The following is a 23350-nucleotide window of genomic DNA, read 5'->3' on the forward strand; positions in this document are numbered from 1 at the left end:
CTAAACCAGTGTGTCTCTCTTGACTTCTGCAAGTCTCTCACCCCCACCCTAAGCATCTCTGAGGCCACCGCCCAGGCAAAAGGTAAGAGAAATAAATGACCTGGTCTAGGGTTAACACTCACCCTATCAGCCTCCTCATTTGCATGTCCTCTGGAAAACAGGCTCTGTGGCTCAGCACAGCTAGGAGCCAATCTAGCTCACATAGAGGTTTACTTGGACAGTTTACAACGTAAGGACAGAAATCCAGTTTTGATGCACAAATGTAAAGAACTGGCTACTACCCAACCGGCATGCATTTAGTCAGAGATGGAAGAAGTAGCCGGAGCTGCGATGTCTGCACCAGAGAGCTGAGTTCTCTCATCCCAACAGCCTGGATGCTGAGAAGGGAAGGGAAACAGGAGGGCTCAGAACACAGATACTGTCACCCCATTTCACAAGGACACCCCAAAAGGTGAGGACCTCCACACGGAGCCATACAGAGGGAAAAACAGGGCATCTAGCCCTGTGAACGCCAGCACTTTCCTGCCCTTGGGAGAGGGAGAACCGGAGAAAGAGGAGGCATCTGCCAGTAGCTGCCCTGCTTCCTGTCCATGGCAAAAGGCCTTTTGTGTTGGTTGCTTGGAGCCTCTGAATCCTGTGACTAAGCCAGCCATCAAACAAGCTGAAGAGCTCATCTACAGCAAGAACACTTCTGTGAAGTGACAGCTTTAATTGGCATGGCCTGACTTCTTAAAAGACTTTTTGACACCAGGGTTTTGGTTTGTGTTTGTTTTTTAATCTTGCTGAAATAGCAGCTTATACAGGGAGGAAACAGGGATGGTGGGGATGGGCGGCGGGGGGGGGGGTGTTAAGGATGATGCTGGTGGAGCTCCCAACATCTAAGGACTTGATGGTCTGTGCCTCTTTGTCTCTGGAAGCAGACCCCAGGTTTCCAGAGCCTTAGAGGACTTGTATTTCCTGTGTCCCAATCCTTTCTCCTCCCTCTGGGAGGCAGCCCTGCAACAGGGCTATGTGTGGTGTTTGCATCCATTCAACCCACCACCTCCCCGAGAGCAGAGGGGCCCCAGAACCTCTCATCCTGGATTAGAATACTACTCCACCCCCTCATCCTGACACCTGCCTGGGAATCACTTAGTCTCAGCAAGAACTCCCGAATCACCAATTCCAAGGCACGTTCTTCCCTGCCAAGAAGGCAGAGAGGAGCTCTGAAAGCCACACCCTGGGCTTCTGGCGTGCCTTTCCTATGCTGAATTGTCAGCAGTAAAGCATCTGGTCCATAACTGAATTAACAGTCTCCCCAAAAATGCTTCATACATAAGAGGTGGTTTGCTTTGGGGAGCTGTCTATTGTTTTGGGGGATTTTTGTTTTTAACCCAACCTAAACCAGAACGCAGTTCTCGTTCAGACTGTACCAATTAACTCCACAGCCTTAAAGCTGCGAGTCGTATATGGATGGTGATTTCTCTAAAAAGGAAAATTATGCTGTATCACTTTTTTTTTTTTTTAAAGTTCTGCGGCAGTAGGCCTTTACGCAATGCGGGATGTTGGCAAGCCGGGCTTTTGCTGCCCCCTCGTGGCGGAGAGTGAGTATCGGTTTAGAGGCGGCAACTGCGGTAGCTTAGCGGGCAATGCAGTGGGCATAGGTGATTTTGTGCAGAGTTCTGAGGAACATGGTTGGCTTTAACATGGGTAAAGAGTGAAAATCACACATTTATAACTGGGGCTGATGCCTTCCCAGCTACCCATCACCAGGGTTGGCCAGGTTACACGCCCTAGCTCAGCAGATCTTCTTAAAGGATCCTACCTAGATCACCTAAACCGAGTGCCCGCTTCCTCACAGGGCGCCCTCCCTGACGACTACATCGGGGAGGAAGAGGCACGGGAACAGATAGTGTGCTTTTTCTCTGGCTCTACAGTCTCCCGCGGAAAGCAAAAGGCTCTGAAACCTAAGCTGTGGAGGGAGAGAAAGAGGTCTCCACTCGATCCCTGACGAACTGTGTAGACTCTGTGCCTGACTTTTTCCCCCATCGAGGGCCTGGAGAGCGCCCCCTCAACCACCTGGAAACAAGCACTAACAAGAAATAGTGGCCGCTGCTGTTTTCGCTGAAAATTAGCCCGAGGGTTACTGGCCGTCCTCTGTGACACACAGCCCCAGCTCAGGGACATTCACACAAGACCTCCCCCAGACTTTTAATAACCAAGCTATGAACTTCCATTCCTCAGAAGGACAGGGCCCAGAATGTTGGATCCATTTGGTTTACCACTAACCGGGAGTTAATGAATAAACCGATTCCCTTTTCAAGGAAGTAATTCCTGGCACAGACTGCTCTTGGAACTTCCCTGTGGCCTGTGACTGTCTCTGTTAATGTGTAAGAAGATACTGAGTTGGGCTTCTCATATTTGCTGTGGTATATGCTGTTACAGTTTAATAAAGTACTATGTGGCAGAATTTCATTCAAAATTTTTTTCCACAAATTTATCCCAGGGAATCTAAGACTCAAGTCCTGGAGAGAGTCTTGTTTAGGTTGACCACACACAGAGAGGGGATGTGGGGTGTCCGTTTAAATGGCACCCCAAAATATCAAAGCTTAGTGTCTGGAGGAGGACAGGTGGTAGATGCTTCTACTGAGTACAACCACAGAAGAAACATGTCTGCAAGCAACACTCAGCCCTGCTTGGACCAGCACAGAGAAAAGAGAGGAACCACACTGATTGAAACCCTGGAAATCATGTCACAGGACAGACTCTGAGGACGCTGAATGTCCTGGCTTCATTTCTGGTGCCGTGACAAAAGCAGACTGGCAGAGAGCAGCTCAGCAGGAAAAGGGTTTCTTTCTGCTCAAACAGCCAGTCGCATCACAGTCACAACCAACAACTGAGAAAAAGAAATGCCTACGTGATCCCTCGCTTGCTCGCTTGTGCACAGCTTGATTTAACCGCACTTCGGTTAAGGTTGGCTTCGGTATGTGTATTTGGCAAGAGAGTATGTTCCCAGGAGTACAAAGGCTCACAGAGGACACCATACCCCAGGTAGCTGGAGTTGCAGGCAGGTGTGAGTCACCCGGAATGGGTGCTGGGATCTAAGCTCTAGTCCTTTGTTGTTAACCACTGGGCAATCTTCCCAGGCCCGGGCAAACAGTTTAGGGTTCCTGCCTAAGAAATGGTGCCGCCCACAGTGAACTGAGAGTTCCACATCAATTAAGTTACATAAGACAGGTCCCTCACAGATACACCACTGGCCAAGGAAAATAACCTCTCGTTGACACACTCTTCCCAGTTGATTATAGGTTATCAAAATGGCAGAGCTAACTACGACACCCAGCAAAGAAGAATGAAGACTCATGGGAAACTGAAGACATATGCTCGCCATGTGGAAGGTTATCATGCAATAATTGCTTTTGGCTTTGGTTGAGACAGGGTAACCCAGGCTAGCTTTGGACTCACTAGGTAGCCAAGGATAACCTTGAATTTCTCATCCTCCTCCCTCCACAAACACGTGCCCCTAGTCCAGGGTTTCTATAATGGCTGGAGAGAGAAAGCAGGGCATGCTAGGCAAGCACCCTACCAACTGTGTCCCCAGCCCTGGATAGGAGTAACTCTGAAGCTATTAGAAGATAAACTTAGGATAAAACAAACTTACCAAATTTTATTTAGATAAGGAAGGCTTCGTGAGAGCAGCTGTACTGACCATCAGAAGTCTAGAGCATTCTGCTGCCACCGTCTTGGCAGCCAGCCTCGGCAAGCAGGGCACAGACACAAGACAGAAAAAAACACACTTGACTGATTAAAGTGGGAAAAGTCAATTTAGAAGTTGGTGGTGGGGTTCTTTTTTTTTTCTTTTAGTCTTTTTATTTATTGGGGTGTAGTGTGTGTGTGTGTGTGTGTGTGTGTGTGTGTGTGATGTACCACAGTGAGTATGAGAATCAGAGGACAAATCTGTGAAGTCAGTTCCTTCCTCCCATTTTTAGAAGGGTTCTGGGAATTGAACTCAGATCACCAGACTGGCATTTACCCACTGAGCCATTGCACCATCCACAAGTGAATTAAAGTCTTACTTACTTCCTGTTCACAGTAGGCTTCAGTTTGCTTCTGTGGGATCCAAGAAGCCTGGAGTTAGCCAGCCTACTGAATTCCAGTTTTCACTTTTACACTTGTATTCATTACCATAGTCAACTAGTAGTATTCCCAAAGGGAATGATAGCCAGATGTGATACCATTGACCTTAAAGATTACATTAAAGGCAGCTCAAATCTGCCCTTCTCACAGACATGGGAATTAAATGTATGAAATGTTCGAGATGATATTCAGATTATCAATCACCCTGGCCTCACATATATCTTTCTCCTTATTATCCAGCTATAAGCCCAGAAATTGCCCCCACAGACATTCCACGTTGCCTCTGGATTCAATTACTAAATTCTTCCCTTGGCTCAGGTCCTCATTTGTCCCCATAGATCCAGGCTGGGAGCAGACAGCCTGGCCAGTATCTCTCCTGGGACTCTAAGGGCGTTACATCTTAAACTGACCACTTCCTCCATGCTAATAGGCATCCCACCCATAGAAAGTCTACATCAAATTAAGCAACTGATTCCTAAACCCAACATCCAGCATTTGACATTTCTCCTCAAGCTGTTGAGAAAATCTAGGACAATCCCAAATTCCCATGGCACCGAGGCTAAAACAATTGTCTGTTGCCTGGAAGCTCATCAGCAGACAATAACCCGAGAAGAGCGTTCTTGTTCCAGGAAATGCTTTCCCAGCTGCATCCATAGACACCAGGTATCACAAGTTGCTGTGTATGGGGCATGCTGATAAGACATCTGGGACACAAGAAGCATGATTTCTTTCTACAGGAGAGATACTGAATAGCTAAGGAAATGGGCCATGCTCATTAAAGGCATTTCAAGAAAACTGTCTCATTGCGTTCTTGCTCATGGGATTGTTCAACATGAATATTGGCCCAAATCTCTGTCTTTTTACACCTGCTTCACTTCCCAACCCCAGTGTAGGTTAATTCCCTCCACAAAGGACCCCTGAGGTGTCCACTTTGTTTTCGATGACAAGGTTCCGCTCACTGAGAGGCACTCCAACTCCTCCATCTTTTGAAATTCTTGACCAATAAGATGGTTGACATTCAGGCCAAAATAACCATCGAATGGCCAGACACACAGGAATGATTCTTACCCGCCAAGACTCAGACACAGAATCAGCTGCCCCACAGATGAGGTCCTCCTGGTCTCTGCCCTGGAAGCCATCACTTCACCGCGTTATGCCTAGATGGTCCGGAGCGGGTGCACCACGCTCACTGCGCATGTGCCTCTCTCTTCCCCAGAGCTCGGTCTCTCCTGCACCGGCGCCTGCCAGAGCTCGTGGCCAGTGCCAAGTACTGCACTGAGCCGCAATCAGGGGTGTGAAGCAGGAGCGTCACAAGTCATTCATAGTACACATCTATTTCCAGCTCACACTCATCTCCTTTGAAACTCAGTGTAGCTTGCTAAGAAGGACTTCTTCGGTTAACCAGATCAGCCCAATCCATCTATCTGGTTCTTCTTCCATTCTGGTGTTCTCTGTCGGCAAAGGGTCCATGTGCGACTTTATGGAATGTGCTAGAATATAAAAATGGCTGAGGCTGCACAGACTGATAGAATCAAGAACTAAGACTTCCACACTGGCCATGGTGGCACACATCTTAATCCCAACACTCAGTAAGCAGAGGCAGGTAAATTTCTGTGTGAGTTTGAAGCCAGCCTGGTCTACATAGGGAGTTTCAGGACAGCCAGGGCTATATAGAATGACCATAATCATGTCTCAAAAAAACAAAAACAAAAAACAAAAAACAAAAAAACCCTAATACTTCTACATTAACATTGCTTTTCTGTATCCAAGTTCATCATATGCAAAGAATTACTATTTTAAAAATAAATTTTAAAATATTACTGTTCCAAAACTTTTTTTTTTTTCAGAAAGAGAAAGCTGCCAATTCTTTCATTCTTTCCTTCCAGAATGTCCTGACATCAGGAGCAAGTGCATTATAAACAGCGACATCAATGTGACTGTTTGGTTTTGACCTAGGATTGTCTATATGTCACTTAGAGTCGCTTTCCAGCAGTTACACCACAGTATCCGGGCACGGACACCCCAGTGGCTCCTGGTGGCTCCAAAAAGAAGTGAAGGTTTTCCGTTTTGTAGGTAACTTGTGAACTAAGACTTGTCGGGACTTTATTAAATTTCTACTTGAGAAAAAAAAGAAAAAGAAAAAAGGCTGTCCTGAAACTTCATGCAGGTGAATAATAGATCGATCGCTCTGCCTCTTTTGTGGCACCAAGGCAAACCCCTTGCTGGCGATGCCTGTTCATTCACCAAAACCTGCTTCAAGGCCTGAGATCAGCTCTGTGGTAGACAGAGCTCCTGCCTTGCAGGAGCTAGGCTCCAGAACACAAGGAAAGTATAAACCTATTCCCAAACCCCCATCACTGTACCTATCAACCCCTGGCCTGCAATGTCGGAAACCTCTCCCAGTTGGAACCTTCAGCCATAGCCGCAAACCCTGACGACCCACACTGACATGAACACGGTGCAACACTCCACTACAATCAATGATACTCAGCTTTGACTTACCAGCAAGTATCTGTGGTGGTCATGTAGTGGGGTCAGCGGTCTATGTACTATCTTTTTTTACATCCTAAATGCTGCCCCTACTCCTGCCCCCCCCCTTACAGAATTCCTCCCTCCTCCTTCCTCCCTCACTTTCTCTTCTGAGAGGATGGATATCCCCTAGGTATCCCACCACCCTGGCGTATCAATTCTCTGCAGAAATAGGCACATCCTCTCACCTAAAGCCAAAGCAGCCCTATTGAGGAAGGGATTCCACAATCAAGCTACAGCTATGGGGACAGCCCCTGTTCTAGTTGTTGGGGGATCCACACGGAGACTGAACTACACATCTGTTACATATGTGCTGGGGCCTGGGTCCAGCCTGTGTACATGTTTTGCTTGATGGGTCAGGCTCTGAGAGCTCCCAGGGGTCCAAGGTAGTTGTGTCTGCTGGTCTTCCTGTGTGTACTATCTTCTTTTGAACCGAATGCTGCCCAAGCTTTCTTGCTTCAGGATGGGAGAGACTCCGTCCTGTGTGAGTGGTATGTCAGTGGTGGTATATGGAAGGGCCTCCAGACAATGAGTTGACCGATTCTATTTTTTCTCTGTTACACAGCTCAGTCATTGTGGCAACTCTGAGGTATGTTCAGAGGTTGTGGGGTTTTTTTTAGTAGAACTTTCTGCCCCCAAGAAAAGAGGGGATTTGTCTTGCCTAACATTCATGTCTTAACTTGCCAACCAGGATGTCAGTTATCCATGAACATGACTCTTCCTGCCAAGTAGAATATCAATTCCCAGGGAGGTCTTGGGAACTTAAAACTTTACTCAGCTTCTACTCAAAATGGAAGTTTTACTCCAAATGGCTTCTTATATTGGTGCAGGTGTCTCTCATATGTTGGGGTCCATCCCAGGGTCAGCTTATAAAAGCAAAAACCCATAAAAGCTTGTATACAGGTGCAGGAAGTGCTGCCAGTTAGTGGCTTGGGTTCAGGCTTATTGTAGCTAACTATACAAAACAGTTCCAACTGACCCCTGGTGATTGGTGTACAAGAACACCAAAGTATAGAGCATAACAGACAATGCATTCAACTTGGTCATGATAAAGTTTCTTAGTAACAGCACACAAAAAAGTGTCCATGTAACAATAATAACAACATAAAATGACTGACTAGACCGGCAGCAGTTACTCAGGCCTATGTGGTAGATTTGGCTTAAAGCTTGCATTATGTTATTTGGGTTCCCAAGTTGCATGAGAATCCCGCATGAAAGACACTGAGGGTCCCTGCCCCCAGTTGGTTTTGATTGGTAAATAAAGTTGCCAGTAGCCAGTGGCTGGACAGAGAAACAGAAGGGGACCTTAGGATTCTTGGGCAAGGGAACCGAGAGAAGAAGGAGTTAGAATCGCCATGCAGGAAAGGAGTAAGATGCAGGTTTGAGAGCCACCAAAGACATTGTACCAATCATGTAAGAGCTGGAGAAGAGCAGCCCCAGGGGGCCCCTTCATTGGGTCTTGGGTAGCAAGGATTAAATATAGATTTTAGAAAGTAATAATTTAGGAGTATCGATCAGAGGGGAGGCATTAGCAATGTAGATGTTTGGGAGTGGCCTAACCATTGAGGTAATTAAGGCATATTAAATAGAAGGCTGTGTGTGTGTGTGTGTGTGTGTGTGTGTGTGCGTGTTTCACTCAGATCATTGGGGTGGGTAGCAAGAAACTCCACCCCTGCTGCCACTGGGGAGATTAGCATAGATTAATCCAACACGGCAGCAGCAGGCCTTAACAGAGACACTGTATCAGGGATTAGTTACAACGCAGTTAGAGCCAAGACCTTCCTGAGGCCAGAAAAGCACTGCAAATGGGAGACAGGAAGCCTCGGGTGTGCAGAGCCAGGCAGTCCCTGCTCTCCTACTAACGCCCCTGGTGTGCAGTGTACTCTCTACAGAAGAGGGAGGACAGAAGGGACCAAAACCAACTCAACAAGGAAACAAAATAACTCAGGAACACAGGAAGGTCACAGGCAGTAGCTTCTCCAAAGAAGATGTACAAATGCCCAACATGAAAACTACAGTTGGGTACCAGTTCACACCCACTGCAGTCAGATACCAGTTCACACCCACTGCAGTAGCTATTCATTACAAAACAGAAAATAGTGAGTGCTGGCAAGGACTGGAGACAAATGAGTCCTGTGCGCCGCTGTGAATGTGAAATGGCACGGCGCTGCGGAAAACAGGTCCACAAGCAATTAAAAAATAAAACTGTCACCTGATCCAACAGTTCCACTTCATAACCGACACCCAGAAGAGCTGAAGGTCTCCAACACAATGCTTGTGTTCACAGTAGCGTTATTATAATAGCTGAAAGGTGGAAGCGTCCCAAACACCTGCTGACACATGAGTGCATAAACAACTGTGTGCTTGTTTGGCTTTATAACAGGAGGAAATTCAGGCACATATTACAAAAAAAAAAAAAATGAGGAGGACTGTATACTAAGTAAAGCACTGTAAGCACAAAAAGACAAAGCCTGTGTGATCCCACTGATATGAGGCCGCTGGAACGGTCAATATCATGAGGCTCGAGAGTACAATGGTGGTTTCCAGGGGGTCACAGAGAGGTATTGCTTAGTAAGTGTCAGTTTTACAAAATGAAAAGAACTCAGGCTGGAGAGGATGGTTCAGTGGTGAAAAGCACCGACTGTTCTTCAGGAGGACCTGCATTAGATTCCTCACACCCATGTGCTGGCTTATGCCTACCTGAAACTCCAGTTACAGGGGAGCTAATGCCCTCTTCTGGCTTAAGTGGGCTTTGCCTCTACATGGTACACAGACATTCATGGAGCTAAAACACCCATAAACATAAGCTAAAAATAAATAAATCTAAACAGAAGACAAAAATGGTAAAATTGCTGTGGAAATGGGTGGTGGTGGTGGTAGTAGTTGCTAATGGCAGTGACATGGCCTAAAGGCAGATGGGAAAAGACAGCTTTAGTCTGTGAACATGCGATGAGTGTCTCAACAAGGCAGGTACTATGAGACGGTCCTGCAGTGTGCACAGATGGCCATCCAGGTATGAATATCAGCTGTGATGTTTACTGCTATTAACGCTGTTCAATATGGAAGAAGGGGTAGAATTCCAACAAGCCAACAATGACCCAAGGGTTGTTTGTGGCTGTCAGTTGTAACATTGTTTCCCTTTTCTCATTAGCATCAGCCTTCAGAGTCAACCACAACAGACAGACGGGAAATATTTTATAAAAGGCGGCAGAGAGACATAGAAGTGTGCTGGGAACAGTTGAGAGGTGGCCTCTCTACCATAAATAATGGTAAGTATATATTTAATGATCATTAAATTTTCATCTGAAATGCATTTCGCATGTTACTGATTTCTCCTAACTTCATTTATTTTCCACTCTTCACTTTTTAGACACACTCATCACACCACAAAAGACACATTGTCCCACATTTGGCTAAAATCATAACAGACAAGATGTGCAATATGGATTTAGGGGAGTGACTCCAAACCCATAAGCCCAGCACACATTTAAAATTATTGGAATCCTAGACCCCTTTACAAGGTTCCCGGCGTCTACAGAGGATAAAGTCGGGAGACTGTGGGGTTGATCTTCATTTGCATTTGGATGGAAATAAAAGTAAAAGCATCGAGCCATGGGGACACACAACTGGGGAGATAATTTTCCAGTCTGGTATATTGAAAGTCCATTATACTGAAACATTTATGTCTCCTGCTTTGGAAACACAAGAAGTCATATATATGCTAAACTCGTAACATTATTAATTCATCAGACACTTACAGCCCCCTATCTCCAGGAATCACAAGGAGTCTTTAAACAACAAATGACTTTTAAAGTAATCTCAGTATATAGTGCTGAAGTCAGCAGAATGAATTCTCATTAAAGGACAGAAACATGACATCACTCGGGAAGACAGTTCAGCACAGAAACCGTGATGAGAATCTGCCATCCCGTGGAAGTTCAAGTTAGTTTGGGGAAGTACAAAGGTGAAGGGGATACCCCCCTGTTGAAGGAGAACAGTGCTTCAAAAGGTCAAATTGAAACTATTATAAAACCAATCAGGACCTTCAAAATACCGTATCATTGATTAAAGCCATGAAGTTGGGGAAGGGCAAAGCATCAGCTGGTACAGGAAGAAATGCTCGGAGGCTTTCCACCCACGTCTGAAGCCTCCCTTGATCGCTTATAGCCTGGGATGACTTAGTTTCATCTATGAGCTTAACTGAGATTTGGGGGAGAGTTGGTTCAAAGGTAAGGAACAAGAAAACCAAAACTGAGAAGTTAACAGTAAAGTGAATCCTGGACTGGTACGAAAGATAAATTTGGTGGTAGTGGTGTGGTAATGGTGTTTTAACAAAGTGGTCACAATCATTCCCATAGTGTGTGATTTTGTATTAACCACAACTTCGCTGTGCCTTACCTACTGTCTATCCACATTCCACCTTCCCCATTGGATCTGGGTGAACTACTTCCAAGCCTGGGGATAAGAGGCAAGAAGCCTTTGGCGTCCAGTTCACTGTTCAGCCCTTGTCCACGTCTTGGTACAGGTTTAGGATAACAAAGTTTATAAGAGGGGGTTCCTCTTGACACCCATGTGGTTGCTGGCTCTCCTGCAGGCTCTCCCAACCACAGTGTTCTGCCCAAGCACACGGGACCAAACCACCATGGACAGCTCCTGGAAAACCAGGAGCCCAAATACATCTTTTCTCCTTTCTACTGGGTGTTGGGTGACAGCCTGAAAAGCTAAGACATCATGCAACCATATTGCTGCCGTCCTTCCAGGAAAGTTCTCTCCAAGCAAGAGGCCCTACAGCCAACAAAGGGGTATCATCCAGAGTGTATGAAGAAAAATTTGCAAGCCTAGAAAAATGAGAAACTTTTCAGAAAAGAGAGAGCTCTGATCCTAATAAAACTAAGACAAAATACTCACTCTCAGGTAACGTGAAAATTAAAACAACTGAATAAAAGCATACACAATTCAAAATTGGAAAAGATTAAGAACCAAGTTACATCATGGACCCCAAAGTTAGTTACTACTGGGGTTGTGACCAGGTGCAATCAATTGAGGAAACATTGTAATAACAGGTACAGGGGTTGAGCTGCACTCACTGAAGGCGGGCTTCTGCTCTGAAGTCTCCAGGGGACACTCACAGGCATTCACAGCAGACAGCGCAAGGACTTTCGAGGCAGCCGTTTGTAACAGAAAACAAGTACAGCTCAACTCTTTCAGGAAGGGTAAAGATAAATACGCTGAAGTTTATCCACAAAACGGAAAGCTTCCTAAAGAAGAATTCTAAAACAATCAAAATTGTGAGGAACAAACACCCTGCTCCACTCCTACTAATTAGCAAAGGAGATTCCGAGTAGAGAGAGTGACCTTGCAAGGTCAGATGCCACCCATGGGGATCAGTCATGTGAGGATGATGAGCTCGGGAGGGGACACTCTTTCATGTCATCTGCCACTTATATGTATGTGGGTTTATCTCGACTCTTTATGACCTGTTTAGTTTAAAGCTTTTTAAGAGTGGTAAAACACTGCACAGGACATGGAACAAGATGGGCTGCTGATATTTTTTTTTACTATGATTAAATATTAGCTTATTAGTTGAGGGCAGCTAGAGTCCTGTACTGGATAGCTTTGTGTCAACTTGACACAGCTGGAGTTATCACAGAGAAAGGAGCTTCAGTTGGGGAAATGCCTCCATGAGATACAGCTGTAAGGCATTTTCTCAATTAGTGATCAAGTGGGGAGGGCCCCTTGTGGGTGGTGCCATCTCTGGGCTGNCAGTCTTGGGTTCTATAAGATAGTGAACTGAGCAAGCCAGTGGAGGCAAGCCAGTAAAGAACATCCCTCCNTGGCTTCTGCATCAGCTCCTNCTTTCTGACCTGCTTGAGTTCCAGTCCTGCATCCTTTGGTGATCAACAGCAGTATGGAAATGTAAGCCCAATAAACCCTTTCCTCCCCAACTTGCTTCTTGGTCATGATGTTTGTGCAGGAATAGAAACCCTGACTAAGACAAATTGGTACCAGCAGAGTGGGGTATTCCTGTGACAACCTGACCATGTTTTGGGGAGGAATGTGGAAGGACTTTGGAACTTTGGGCCAGAAGATCCATTTGGTGTTAAGAGCTCTTTGGAATGTTGAGGAGCTTGGAAGATAATGTTGAGAACAGTCTGCTTGTGGACGTTGTACATCGTGGTGCGGAGCCTAGTGCGCACCACGATGTACAACGTCCACAAGCACTCTAAATTTTGACTCTGTACCTATATCCTTTCATGAGTATTTTGTTCCTTATTCTAAGGAGGAATGAAGTATCCCCCCAATGGTCATCCTTCTTGGTTTTCTTCTGTTTTGCATAATGTATCTTGGGTATTCTAAGTTTCTGGGCTAATATCCGCTTATCAGTGAGTGCATATCTAGTGACTTCTTTTGTGATTGGGTTTACCTCACTAAGGTCTTGGTCATGATGTTTGTGCAGAAATAGAAACCCTGACTAAGACAAGTCCTTAGCAGGGACCAATGTTTTTTGTTCAATGTATTTGGACCTAGGTTGACTTAAGCCATTTTTATTTTGAAAATTGACTCTCATTTTTTATTTTATTTTATTTTGCAAAATGATAGCTATATTGAGGCTTATACACATGAATGCTATTTTAAAGTATCTGTTGAAGGAGCTGGAGAGATGGCTTGGTGCTTAAGAGGTCCTCACATAGAGGACCAGAGTTTGACTGCCAACATCTGTGTCCTCTATCTCACAACCACCTGCTTGTGGACGTTGTACATCGTGGTGCGCACTAGGCTCCGCACCACGATGTACAACGTCCACAAGCAGTGGACTTAAGCCATTTTTATTTTGAAAATTGACTCTCATTTTTTATTTTATTTTATTTTGCAAAATGATAGCTATATTGAGGCTTATACACATGAATGCTATTTTAAAGTATCTGCTTGTGGACGTTGTACATCGTGGTGCGCACTAGGCTCCGCACCACGATGTACAACGTCCACAAGCAGTCTAAATTTTGACTCTGTACCTATATCCTTTCATGAGTATTTTGTTCCTTATTCTAAGGAGGAATGAAGTATCCCCCCAATGGTCATCCTTCTTGGTTTTCTTCTGTTTTGCATAATGTATCTTGGGTATTCTAAGTTTCTGGGCTAATATCCGCTTATCAGTGAGTGCATATCTAGTGACTTCTTTTGTGATTGGGTTTACCTCACTAAGGTCTTGGTCATGATGTTTGTGCAGAAATAGAAACCCTGACTAAGACAAGTCCTTAGCAGGGACCAATGTTTTTTGTTCAATGTATTTGGACCTAGGTTGACTTAAGCCATTTTTATTTTGAAAATTGACTCTCATTTTTTATTTTATTTTATTTTGCAAAATGATAGCTATATTGAGGCTTATACACATGAATGCTATTTTAAAGTATCTGTTGAAGGAGCTGGAGAGATGGCTTGGTGCTTAAGAGGTCCTCACATAGAGGACCAGAGTTTGACTGCCAACATCTGTGTCCTCTATCTCACAACCACCTGTAACTCCAGCTCCAGGGAATATGATGCCCTCTTCTGGCAGCCATGGGCATCTCCTCACATCTACAACCCACACAAAGACAACTTCACATATATGCACCATTGAATTGATTTAAAAAAAAAAAATTAAAGATGAGGAAGAGGAGGAGAGAACTGAGAATGACCGAAGATTTTTGTCATCATTCCAAAATAATGAATTCTTCTTTCATAGCTTCATTGATGGACACACACACACACACACACACACACACAGTTGCCTACCTCCTGGGCCAGAAGCAAAGGGCTTCCTTGTCAGACGAGGCAGCTCATACCCCATATTCTCATCAGTTCTCCTGCCTTCAAAATCCCATAAGGGTGTTTCAAAGCGGACCAGATGAATGTTATATCTGCAGTGGGTTTATGTCACAGCTGAGAGGCCTCTTAATCACGCATGCATGTGAGTGGGTGCACATATGTATAGCATGTGTGCGCGTGCGTGTGCGTGTGCGTGTGCGTGTGTGTGTGTGTGTGTGTGTGTGTGTGTGTGTGTGTGNGTGTGTGTGTGTGTGTGTGTGTGTGTGTGTGTGTGTGTGAATGTTCAGCATAAAGCCCAGGACCCTGTTGGAAGGCCAGATCTTACCTGGTGAGTTCCAGTGCTGTGACTTCCATGACTCAGCAAATCTAAATTTTGATCCATTATGTGACATCTCGTCCTTTGTGGGTCATGTTGTAAGCCTGAGGTTTTATAGCTTGAAAAAAAAAAAAAGACATTCTTAAGGACACAGTAAGTGTTCCTAGGGCTCACGGTGCAAACAAGGGTCTAGGGGTGCTTCCAATAAAACTGAGATAAACATACAGGGTTGACTGCAATAAAACAGCTGCAGTGGCTGAGTCTGTCGCCTTCTATAAACAAAGTGTGTTGAGCAATAGCCCCACCTACAGACGGCTTCTGGAACTGCAGCAGTAAGAACATAAGGTGTCTGGTAGCTTTCTGCTCCTTCTGTTTTGTTTTCTTTTGGTTTTCCAGACAGGGTTTCTCTGTGTAGCCCTGACTCTTAGAACTTGCTCTGTAAACCAGTCTGGCCTCGAACTCACAGAAATCCTCCTGCCTCTGCCTCCCGTGTGCTGGGACTGAAGGTGTGCACCACCACCTCTACTTCCATAAAAATATCATCCTCCATTTGATGAAAGCAGCAGGATCTTAGCTCCCACTGGTTACCTACCCCTTGAGCGCATGCCCCAGTATAGCAACATAACCAGCTAGGCCTGCGCAAGCCCAAGCCGTCCTGGGTTCCGACCGGAAGGCCCTCATGAGGGGGCCTGACCCTCATCCTCTGCAGAGAAAGACTCACCAAACAGTGACCTCACATGGCACTGGCCTCCCCATCCAAAGTCTCATCGTGACAAATGCAAAGCTTTCCTCCCACTTAAACCCCTTCACTGTAAAATGAGTTCTTTTTTTTTTTTTAACTTTATTCATTTATTATATGTAATTACACTGCAGCTGTCTTCAGACACTCCAGTAGAGGGCGTCAGATCTTGTTACAGATGGTTATGAGCCACCATGTGGTTGCTGGGATTTGAACTCAGGACCTTTGGAAGAGCACCCACTGAGCCATCTCACCAGCCCATAAAATGAGTTCTTAAAGCGCTCAGAATGTTTTGCCTGCAACACAGTTTTTGCTAAGTGACAAGAGCGCGTTTTATAATCTATCCCAAGATCAATCACCTCTTTTCTAATTATAACTAATATTTGCAAGCGTCACTAAGCAGGCTCTGAGATCACATTTCCATTAATAATCCAAATTATAATGAATTCAAACCCCATAGTCTATGGTTCCAGGAAATTCAGTTTTTTATCAGAACCTGCCCCAAAGGGATTCTAGGAGACTCTCAAGGGCAGTTTTTTCCTCCCATGTAAGTCCTTTCTGGAACTGGCCATCTGCCACCAGGCCCCTTATGTCTGCAACCCTGAGGCTCTGCTCAGACAGCTATCTCTCTGCCTCCCACTTTCCTGCCTCCTCTAACAAGTGTGTTCCCAGGAGCCAGCCCTTTGCTTTATTAGAGTATCCCTCGAGACCCAGGTTGACAGGATGAGAAGCTAAGGGAAGTACCTCCAGAGTCGTGTGACCGCCCCTGCTTGGGTCCCCTCCCAATCCAGCAGTGACACGGAGTTGTCTGCAAGGATGTGTAGCTCTGTCATCAGAGGCCTGAGTCTAGCTTCCTAGTAGTTGTACGGCTTCAGGAAGGTTTCTAAGCCTCTAGGCCACCAAGGAACTTACGCACAAATACTCAAAAAGCAGCATCAGACCAGATGCTCACTAACCAAGTAAACGAAAGAGTGGACACGGTGCAAGTTTATAGGACCGAATATCGTCTGCACAGAGAGGAACGGGCATGTTGCAGTGTCCTGCATCAGTGAACCGGGATGCTGGTGTGCCTGCCCTGCATCAGGAACAGAACTGGGATGCTGGTGTGCCCTGCATGGGCATGTTGGTGTGTCCAGCATCAATGAACCTCTAAGGTCACACACTGAGTAAAAGAAGCTACCAGGTAAGTCACCGAAGTCACATGAATCTGTATCCATGAAGCATCCAGGATGAGGAAGTCTGTAGAGGAAGTACACTCATGGCTGCCTGGGGATGGGAGTTGTAGAGAAGCCAGAAGGGAGCAGGGATGACAACCAATACAAGTAAGTTATCTTTATAGGCCGACAAAAATGACTTGTAATTAAATGGTGCTTGTTCAACTCTGTAAATATGCTTTAAAAACCTATAAACTGAAGCCAGCGAGATGGCCGGGTAAATGAAGGTGCTTGGTGGCAAGTCTGCTGACCCCCACCACCACCACCACCACATACATATAAATAAACACAATTTACAAATTAAATATCACTAACTTAAACCCTTTAAATCCGAAAAGTTTCTGCTTTGCACATTAGAAATTAATGGAGCCATTTAAAATGCTAAGTACCTTTCAAACGTATTTAGTTTGATAATGCATGCAAAGTACTTAACACAGTAGTGTCACAGAGCAAGTGCTCAATAAACATTAGCAATTCAACTCAGTAGTCCAACATCAAGACATTTCAGAGAGTCATTCTCTCCCCAACCCCCTCCCCAGAAACAATGGTAACTCAGTCTCTGGGCGCAACAACTAAAACCTAATCTTGTCAGCCTTATTTAAATCTGATTCCTCCAATGGCGAATCCTTGTGGGTCCACCGTGACACCAGGAAACTCTAGCGCTACATCTTACCCCTCTGCTGTCCCATTCCAAAAAGGGCCAGAGAGTCATTCTTAAATAGCATAAAATACAGGTAAGCGCTATGTAGGCTGGGCTGCAGCAAGTGGGTTGTGTGAGCTGGTTAGTTTTTATCAACATGACACAAACTAAAAATCACTTGGGAAAGATCACCTCACCCACTGGGCTAGCCTGTGCTCATGTCTGAGGGAGCACTTTCCCGATTAATGACTGATGTGGGCAGGTCCAGCCTACTGTGGAGTTCAGAGACGCATATGAGCCTCTGGGATATTGGCTGCACCAGTAAATGAACGAGGTGGTCCTCAGAGCTTCACCTCTTGAGACACGGGCTAAAAACGGCTAGTTATGATTTCTTGGACAGAGCGTCCAGGGCCTCAGCAGTAACTCACGAGAGGAAGGAGGAATTCCACGGTTTTCTAGGAACCTGGACGGGTGGGTGTTGACAGTCCCAGTGGTCAAAGGTTTAAATTAGAGCAATGATATGACCTTCTTTCCGCTCACCTCGTTTCCCTTCTGTTGCTGTGATAAACACCATGACTCCAAGAAACCTGGGAGAGAAAAGGCTTTGCTTCATCTTATAACACCTAGATAATAGTACATCACTGAAGAAAGTCAGGGCAGGAACTCAAAGCAGGAGTGTAGAAGCAGGACCTGAAGCAGAAACCATGTGGGGTCCTGTCTTCTCACCTGTTCTCTATGGTTTGCTCCTCCTGCTTTCTCATACAACCCAGGACCACCTGCTCAGGGGTGACTTAAAGGGAATAAATTCCCAAATGTTATCTCCTGGCCATACATAGAGCATGGCACATATGCCCCCCCAACCCTCATAGGTAAATGATATGTGTAATAAAAACTTTAAATGTCAGTAACTTAAACACTTTAAACAGGTAAGGTTTGTAGCTTATAAATTAGAAATTGATAAGGTTATTTATGTACTAATGGAAAGTTACTGACTAGCTTGCTCTCCGTGGCTTCCTCAGCCTTTGTTCTTGTGCATCTCAAGATCACCTGCCCAAGGTGGTCCCTCCCTCCGTGGGCCAGGCCCTCCCACAATCATCAACTGAGAAAATGACCCGACAGAACTGCCCACTCTTCTAGAGGCAATTCATCAAAAGGGGTTCTCTCTCCCAAGGTGGCACACCATGTATTTTGTAAAAGAGGTTTTTACTGGGATTTCTTGTCAATAGCTCAGGCGATAAGAACAAATCCCTCTCATGTTCTGCCTCTCCACAACTCCTTCTGAGTTCAAGAGGCACCCACAGAATGATGGGAAGGAAGTTAGTGGTCTCCATAGCAACTGGCTCCAACACGGGGTGCAGGGGTATGTGGACCACAGGTTCACAGGGAGAGAAAAGTTGGTAAGGTCTCACCAGCCCAAATAAAATCCAGAAAAGGAGCAACAGGTCTTCGGGCTGGCGTAGAGAAGAGAATGAAACAGATGAGGGAAGAGTCAGGTCTACTCTGTAGGTAGAAGAATTGCGTAATTCTTTCTGCCCGGGTGGGATTTCGTCTCCTCAAATTTCACACAACAGGACTGAAAACTTGATGTGGTACAGGTTTTGTTTTATTTGGGTAAGAACACGTGAGTAAGAAAGTGGGATGCAGGCTCCAAAGTGCACCTATCAGATACCATTTTATCAAACCGATTTCAAGAAATATTATTATTGTTCCTCCCAGGCACAAATTAGCCCTTGAGTGTTCAGAGAAAAGACCTGAAAGTCAGCAGCTCCGGCTGGCTAGCTAACTGCAAGAAGATCCTACATGCAGAAGGATTAACTGTACATATGAATTTCCTCAGCCTCCGAGCCAAGCATCCCACCATGCTGATGAGACATCCAGCTCAGCTGCTATATACTGTAGGGCTCTGCAGAGGATGGGAGCCACCAGGGCAAAGTGAATGAAAACAGAATGAAGGTGATTGGTCCCTTGCCCTTTGGAGCCTCTGGACTGTACTTCTGTTTGCTCTAGGCTGGGAGGTCTGGGAAAGGCTTTCATATTTTAATACATGTAGACAAATATACAGATGTGTACGCGCATCCATTGACACATAGGAATGGTTACAGCAACTGGGGACAAGGCCGTCACTCAAAGCTCTGTCAGAAGCAGCTATGGCCACTTCTTAAAACTTACAAAATACCACCTGGCAGAGATGCTAATGCTTTAAGGCCTTAATGTTGTCTAATGATGTCACAGAGACACTGGGGACCTGGGTACGATACAACCATGGGAACACGACAATGGAGCAGCCTTTCAAATAATAGTCACATGAGGATAGCCTGCCTTAGTCATTCCCACCAATTAATGGCCCAGAGCTCTAACCCAGCAACCCCAACTGGAGCAATAAATATGGCCTCCCAGGACACCATGCAGCTGAAGTATTATTGTTTCCAGAGATCTGAGGTCTATTTTTAAAAGAACCTCACTCAATTAGTCACATGTTACGGGGAGAGCCAAAGACCCAGCAATGCTGTGGATGGCACCCACAGCTTTAGTGTGGAGAGAGCTCAGCTGATGGGGTAGTAGTGGGACCGCTGGGCCTCCGCTACGGTGGAGCTTTGTGCTACCTCACTGGCAGCCTGAGGACTGCTCAGTTAGTGTAGGCTGATGGCAATGTGTGAAACACTAAGGTCTGGAGAGTGCGCTCCTACAGTGATGAGCGCAGCCAGCAGTGGGTAAGAGCAGAAGAGATGAATGGGGAGATGGTGTCTGTGCTCGCTGACGCCAGCAATGACTTCGGTTGGGGTAGTTGAAGTTCATGAACTAAAGACCGGAATATTCCCCCTTCTTCTTCTCTGTTTGAAATGAACGTTCTTCAACTACTTCCCAGGATTTTGGAAGTACAGATTCCTGAATCTCAGCCCAGAGATTCTATTCCCACAGATATGGGGCATCCGCGGGAATCTATAGTTCTATACGTGTCTCAGGGATCCCAGCACAGCAAACACAGAGAGCCATGTTTGGACATAAGGGCTCAAGCTCGCTCGTTCCCATGTATCCTAGCAATCACAGAACTGGCTGTGCCTCAGATGAGGAGACTGAGGATCTGGCATGCCCCTGGCTTCCACAATGACTTGCTTCTGTGTCACAGGCTAGTGTCAGACATCTCCCTCCCAGTCGACTCAGCACAGTCCTTTTGGCAAACACACACATCACAGCAACTCAATTCAGCAAATGTTTATTGGGCACCTACGGTAGTCAAGGCACAGTACCAGGGGCTATGGGCATGATGAGGAGGGTTAGCTCTCACCCTCAAGAGGCTCACAGTCTATGAGGGAGACAGATACACTCACAGAAATATAAGGCAGAATGAGGTGAACTCTATGCCTGAGGTAAAGATGGAGGGAAAGCAGGGGACAGAGATAGCCAAATATCACCTCAAGTGATTGACAGCAGAGTGGCCTTTCAACCAGTCCTGGCCAAGCTGGTACAATTCACACCGGTGGGACAGGAGAGAGGGTGCTTCAAGCAAAGGAAGCAAGTGTGCAGAGTAAGGAAAGCTGTCTGCCTCGAGTGGAGGGTGCTGAAAGGTTAACAGGAGTCAAAGATGGAGACACGGAGCAACGCCCAATGGTAGAGGCTGTCTTAAGAATATGGGGTCATGGAACTTCATTCTGTAGGCAATGGGAGCCACTAATGATGGCCTAGTGAGGGCTTAGCCTCATTTCCTGAATTGCCAGCACACTTCTGTGAACAGCACGGGACTGACGTTAGTACTAGCTTGCTGTTGTTAACATTATGGGCGATCTCGTCTTCTCTAGGTCTCAATGCAGAAGCCAGCTGGGGTCTTAGGGCCACACATTCTTTCCAAGTCTGCACAAAGCTAAGAAGCAGCAGCCTCCATAGGCAGACTCTGAGCTCTCCTCAACACCATGCACTGACTCCAGACAAAAAGGAAGTGAGGCTTCCCAGAACGGCTTGAGAGTAAGGAGCAAGGGCACTTAGACAAAGATGACTTTGCAACCTAAGCATGGCCAAGATCAATAAACTCAGAGGAAGCAGGAGAGCCACAAGGAGTGATGAGAAACACAAGTAATAACATCAGCATCACCTAGACTAAACCATTTCTCCCGGAGGCTTTTGGGCATCACCACACACCGATCCAGGCCTCTGGGTCAAAAGACCCTGACGTCAACTCTCTGGAATCATCAGATTAGGTTGCTATGCACACAAATACAGATAGTTCTCTGCTGGCTGCGGCTCCTGGGATTCCGCCTTCATTCCAATGAAGAGGGAGAATGGCGCCCAGCTCCGCCTGGGCCACCCCAGCCTGGGAGGGGATGTGAGGCCACGGCTGTCCAGGTGGACACAGCGATGCTGGTTAGTGATGGCTCACCCAAGACCTCCACACCGGGTGAAGTGGTCGCTTGGGTGGGGAGCAGAGAGGAAGCTGAAGTGACAGCAGGGTTCCCAAGGAGAAACGTTCCTGAGGTGCTGGCATGCACCTCTGAGCCCGATGCCACGGGGCCCCCACCTCCATTGCTGATGGTCCACAGGCACGGATAGGGGCTGCAGAAATGGAGAGATGGGAATCAGAGATGATGCTTTAGCAACGAAACACTACCAACAAGCACACATTGCTGAGAGGGCCAGCGATATTCCCAGGAGGACTTCTGGCAGTGACTGTGTCTCTATTTCTTAAGAAGAAATCCAAGAGCCACAGTGAAATATAGATGTAGTGAATAAGAAAGAAAGAAAGAAGAAAGAAAGAAAGAAAGAAAGAAAGAAAGAAAGAAAGAAAGAAAGAAAGAAAGAAAGAAAGAAAGAAAGAAAGAAAGAAAGAAAAACGGGCTAGATTCTGGTGCTGACCCTGCTAGTAATAAGTTACTCAATCTCAAACAGTGTTTCATCTCTCTGAGACCCCCCTCCCAGCTGTCTACGATAGTTAAAACTGTGAATGAAAGGGACTTGGACTGTATGAGCTGTGACATGGTCCCTCCCTGGCCAAGCAGGGAATGTGTGACAGACCAGGGGGACATTGTTTCCAGAAGCCCTTGGCTGTGACTCTTCTGCCATCATTAGCACTGTGACCTTGGTCGAGTTACTTCCTATCTCTGAGTCCCATCTTCTACATCCTCAAAAAATGAAGAAACAGTTCTGCACACCGTGAAGATTGTTGTATGCAGGGCCAAGCCATCAGTACTCCATACGTGGTGTTTCTATCATTCTCACATCCCAGAGCCTCGCCTCTCAACTCTGCTCCCTGGTCCAAAGCCTGGAGAGATGGACCCATTACATCATCATCCCAACCCATAAATGATATGGCCACAAAATTAAGAGCTTATTGCTGAACAGGGACTTTCACCCTGTCTCCATCAGCAAAAGAGCCATCCATGGTCACCTTCATTTCCTATTAGCTTAATGTCAGAACAGTGACTTAGACAGGCACATCCTGGAAGCAATGCACAGAGTCCTCCCCTGTGAGCGCGTTCCTGGCGCTCCTCTTACCTGGGCCCTGGGTTGATTGGGCCATTGCTGTGGGGTACAGACAGGATGCTGGCATGGGGTGTGGAGGATAAGGACGTCCAGCTGTCAGGTCCCGAGAAAACTTGCAGATTGTTGCTTGCGCTTTCTATCAAATTCACTTTGGGGAAATAACAACAGTTCAGTTGACAGGACATGTAAAGACAACAGCCAGTGACTTTATCTCAAGGCAGTTTACGCCACAGGCATAGCCGTTTGTTGGCAGCTTCTGAAGTACACAGACAAAATAGGAAGGTTGTGTTTATTGAATGCTAACTATGGCCCAGGTGCTACTGAGTTGATAACCTTCCCAAATGCCTCGACGCCATCACTTTATCCACAAGCCTGAGGGGAAGAGAGGGCACTTTACCCTGTGCAATGCACACCTGCCTGACTCCCTTCATCGTGTTGACTACCCTTCAAGAATGGGCCATAACGCCTGGCAGTGGTGGCGTACGCCTTTAATCCCAGCACTGGGGAGGCAGAGGCAG

General features: G+C 46.1%; 1 protein-coding gene across 1 annotated transcript in view; it reads right to left on the reverse strand.

Annotated features, from left to right (window-relative positions):
* Positions 1-21613: 21613 nt before the first annotated feature.
* Tbx19 (T-box transcription factor 19) overlaps positions 21614-23350 on the reverse strand; it is an 18774-nt gene continuing 17037 nt past the window's right edge. Inside the window, exons 7-8 of the mRNA XM_021199275.2 lie at positions 22845-22980; positions 21614-21905 (exon numbers count right to left, since the gene is read on the reverse strand). Coding sequence (XP_021054934.1) covers positions 21614-21905; positions 22845-22980 — 428 coding nt within the window. The remainder of the gene's footprint in view (positions 21906-22844; positions 22981-23350) is intronic.

The sequence above is a fragment of the Mus pahari genome, chromosome 5 (assembly GCF_900095145.1).
Source record: "Mus pahari chromosome 5, PAHARI_EIJ_v1.1, whole genome shotgun sequence".
In the NCBI taxonomy this organism is placed as follows: domain Eukaryota; kingdom Metazoa; phylum Chordata; class Mammalia; order Rodentia; family Muridae; genus Mus; species Mus pahari.